Source organism: Athene cunicularia (genome assembly GCF_003259725.1).
Source record: "Athene cunicularia isolate RWA chromosome 1 unlocalized genomic scaffold, athCun1 chr1_part1, whole genome shotgun sequence".
Taxonomy (NCBI): Eukaryota; Metazoa; Chordata; class Aves; order Strigiformes; family Strigidae; genus Athene; species Athene cunicularia.
The window spans coordinates 85,161,616-85,166,158 of NW_020799091.1; the positions used below are offsets into that span (position 1 = coordinate 85,161,616).

The following is a 4,543-nucleotide window of genomic DNA, read 5'->3' on the forward strand; positions in this document are numbered from 1 at the left end:
GGGGGGGCAAAGCTAGGCACTCTGTTAGTGGGACGGCTGGAGCCTGAATGGGAGCTGTACACAGGCCTGTATTTTTGTTCCCTACTTTCAGCACTGGTTTATTGTTTGCCTTGTTGTTCTCATGATTAATGTGCCTTCCAGCTCTGTTCACATGTGCCAGCTGTTTCTGCACATTGATACATTTCACCTTGGTCCTGAGCTCCAGGAAGCTTTAAACTATTTTAGCCTAGTTTTGAGCTACAAGGATGGTATTTTCCACAGTTGCTTGGTATAAAGAGCATGGTTTTGCTAACATGTGAGCAGTGGCAAATGAACCCACTTACTATATGATTTACTTGAAAATAACTAATAAACTACTACTTTGTGCTGAATTTGTGGCAAAGTGGGTTTGGTGTTTTTATGGATCTCGTTTTTACAATTTTCAAGGTTTGTTTAATTAAACCCTACATTTAAATAATTTCTGGATCATTAAATTTGTTTATGTCATAGTGACTTCAGACTGTTGATCAACAGATTCTTGTAATCAACGTTTTTATTGTATTGGTGGTGTAGGTTTAGGAAATTTTATTTCTGCTGACAGATGTAATGTCATTACTGTCTGGGTAATGGTGAGAGTGTGGTATCTTCAACTAGGCATCTTACTCTGCTTACTGCCTGATGTGGGCAATGTAAGTACCCAAAACTGAATATGGCAGCACAATACATCCTTCTTCACAAGGATGCATGAAAGGTGCTTACCAAAGTGCTTTTAATCAACGTGTTCAGTTACTCAAACTGGCGTCGTTAATTTAAATTTTAATTTAATTTTTAAAGATTTGATAGCATCATGCAGAGCAATTGAGTTCAGTGGAACTTTATGAATAACCTGGAAAACCTAAACAGGTGGCAATTGATCAGTATAACATTACTGTTTGTATCGTATCCGGTAGTTAATCTGCTGAGCTCATCTTAAAACATCTGAGGCTCTGCAAAAATATTCATATATCCTCAGGGAAGAGGAATTCACAAACCCCAAAACTATAATAGCTATTTCTGTTACCCTGCCTCCCTTCCCTGCCATCTCCTCATGCAGCCATCCTTGACTTGGCTGCTGATATGAAGGTGCGTCCGATGGGACGTCTTCATCTCAGTCACAACTGCAGAAGTGAGTCATTGCAAAAGTGAGCCACTTCTTCCCTTGCTCAAGTGGACTCAAAAAAACAGCATGTCCCTCTCCTCCAAACCCTTCTCTTAGATAAACTCAGCTGTTTTAGAGACAACTAGTTTTTCATCGTAACTTGTGCCATGTAGTAAAAGCCATTCGAGAGGGGATGGAGGCTTTTTTGTTACATGTTCAAAGCGTGAGGAGGGCAGTACCAACATCGTGAAGGTGACAGGAGGGAACGAGATGACAGCTTTTAGGCTAAGCTAATGAACAACAAGAGGATTGTGTTGGTTGCTTACAAGAGATGTGCTTATGCTGCACCTGAATGGCTTGAAAGCTCGACCTTTACCTGTGCTGTGCTCTTGCAGTTCTGCTTGACCTGGAGTCCCTCCAGGGGAAACTGACTGTGACGGCACCTCGTCTTGCAATATGTCCTTCTTGTGTGCTCAGTAATGCAGACTGTCCAGCGCTGCCTGTTCCAAGGTGTAACTGCAGACTCAGGCTTTTGGGTAGGAGCTGGTGTTTCTAGAACGTGGAGTTAGTTGGAAAGGAGGAGCACAACTGCACCAGATCCACATCAAGGTGGCATTGACGTGTATCAGTAGAATATCATTTGTTCTTTTAGTCTTTGTCCACAGCCTTGGTAAAGCAAAAGCTGGACAACGACCCAAACAAAATCCCTGGAGATTATTTTTTTTTTTGCATAGCATAAAATATAACAAAAAACCCCAATAAAACTAGAACAGTTTGGGCTTCGCTCCTGAAATATGTACAGACTCATGCATATGCACACACGTGTACACACACAAATGTACAAGGGAATAAATATCTTGCATTCCAGACATTTCTTCACAGGTATTACTGATCAAGCATTTGGGAATGGCTCTCTTCGTTCATGTGTCAGGTGAACCTCGTGTCTCCTGGTTGAGATACCAGGCATCTTCTCTCCATTTTAGAGTAGGATAGCATGGAATTTCCCTGGTTTGTGCTACTGCCCTTTTCCTTCCAATGCCTCTGTAGTGCTGAGCATCACAATTCCCATCCTGCACACAGGGTGCGTATGAGCACACACAGGATGGGTGGTTAAGTCTGTCCCAGGTCATGCCGGTGCCAGTGTTGGCAGCAGCAGGGTCGAGAGAAGTGAAGTGTGGTTTCCTTCACTTCTGAAGCCAAACTTGGGCAGAATCTCCCTGCTTCAAATGCCTGGGGACTCATCGTAGTTCTTACTAAGTTAAGGCACCTGTTAGCTTTAAATTAGAACCAGCCCTGCTATTGATTATTTTCTCTGCTGTGGTTGAGTGAACCCCTGTTTCCCTCCAGTTAGATGACATGACTGGGCAAGCGGTGCTTCTTGACAGCTCCTGGCAGGAGCCGCTGCACCCACGCTGGTGGGGCTGAGGACGCTTCAGCCTCGCCACCACAGGCAGGTTTAACATGGCCTGTAATGGGCTGGTACAGCGCAGCGGGGTGGGGGCTCAATGGGAAGGCAGCCGAAGTTGGGAGAGCTTGCCATCAATGTCGTCTTTGCTAGCTGCGACATTTGCCTCATTTTAAAATACCATGATTTGCAGTGGTGGTGAATGCAAAACTCCTGTCTTTTTGTGGTCATTTAATCCTCCTCTGTTTTTTTTCTTTGTTCTTTTAGAATATTTGAAGAAGAAGCCACTCAGGAAGGAAGTCTCTGAGGCCTACAAAAGACTGAAGAGCACTGTAGACAAATGTCTGTCCATGAGTGGCTACTCAGAAGTGAACCTTGGCAAACTCTTTACCATCAATATAGGAAGATCTGTGGGAGAGTCCAGTAATGAAAGACAGTGATTAATTAAAAATGGAGGGAGACAAGAGGCTAGTTCCTCGTTTAACAGTAATGATCTCTTAAGCAATACTCTATTTCAGTGTGCACAGTGATGTTTTAATGATCTTGTCTCTTTGGAGGAGGAAGAACAGAAGATGAAAACGGGATGTATGATTCACGTGGACATGAAATATTCAAGGTGGTTTTATCTTCCGTTCTTTTCTTCATTGAGAAGCCAGGGTTATTAAAATACGGCGTAGTTGATTTTTGCAATATATTTGGTTGTGTATTTAGACCTATGAGGGAAAAGGGGGTGGGGGAATTGCTGCTTTAATTGGATAATTCCCAGTGAGAGTTGCTGGAATGTAAGTGATCCTAGACTTTGCTCCAGGGTATTTAGTAGAGGTGCTCTCAGGAAGAGAGGTTAGTAGAGGTCTCAGTAGGAGCACTAATGTTTTGCCTTTTCAGTTTATCTTCTTCCTGATCATAAACATACCAATTAAAAACAATACTAAACCTAAATGCCTTTGATGTCCTAATACCTTCTGAACAGAGGTAGGGACACTTTACTTTCAAATTTATTAAAGGTAAAGAACAACTGAAACCTGGAGGTGCTAAAAACAAGGACCATCTTTTTATTGAGAGTCTTTCTGTGCATCTTTAAGCATAGTATTCTGCCACGTTGGAAATTTCTATATAAATGTAAAGACACGCACATGTACAAAACCCATTTTGTACATACACGGGATATAAATGTACTTTGTTTCTTTCCATGCGAAGTATTTTGAAAGTAAGCAATCTATAGGGAAAAATATGTTTGGGATGGCGTTGTAACCAATAACAGGGGAAGGGAAAGCAGAGGATCATTGTTGCTGTTCTGTAATAATTACTGTATTGGATGTTTTAAAGGTTTTATAAACAAATTGTATTTTTCATTTACTGATAATAAAATGACAAGCAGATATGACAAGAAAAGAGCATAAATTTGGGTACATGCTTTTGTACACAAAATACTATTGTACTCATGTTTGCCATTAAGTTTGCAATGTGATATATTAATGTAAGGTTATAAAAATTTTCTTTCAGATCTTTAACAGTATAAAATGTAAAGTTTTCTTAACACTTGAAGGAAAAAAAAAATAAAGTTTTTTTTAGTAAAAGAGTGTGTGATTTGATCATCTGTCTGTTGAAAGTCCTCCCTGTGAGGTCGTATTGCTCCACTTTTTCTGGTTTTAGAGAAGTGCTCACATGTCCGTTTTTAGGGTGGCCGGCCATTACTGAAGGGGGCTTGAAAAAAAAGCACAAACATGTTGGGCACCAAAGAGCTGCATGTGGCTGTTTGTGTTATTTTATGACATTCATTTTTCCCTATAGTGGCATCAGAACATGCTGTATACATGGTGGTCTTCTGAGCAACTTTTGGGACTAAATTCTTTCATTTTTACTCATGTTGAGTCACAGTACATGAAAAATCAAACCTGTGCAATCCCTGGTTTTGTGTTGGTGTTGTCCCACCCCTGGCGAGCTATCGTTCCTTCCCAACGTGTTTAGCTGGGTTATTGTAAAAGAGGCTTCATCTGGAGGCTTGTCTTGCAGAGAAGGTG

The 4,543-nt window shown here is 41.3% G+C and overlaps 1 protein-coding gene across 1 annotated transcript in view; it reads left to right on the forward strand.

The window, feature by feature from the left end:
- Positions 1–4,063, forward strand: part of POLA1 (DNA polymerase alpha 1, catalytic subunit) — a 204,025-nt gene extending 199,962 nt beyond the window's left edge. Inside the window, exon 36 of the mRNA XM_026856271.1 lies at positions 2,790–4,063. Coding sequence (XP_026712072.1) covers positions 2,790–2,962 — 173 coding nt within the window. The 3' untranslated portion in view covers positions 2,963–4,063. The remainder of the gene's footprint in view (positions 1–2,789) is intronic.
- The last annotated feature ends 480 nt before the right edge of the window (positions 4,064–4,543 follow it).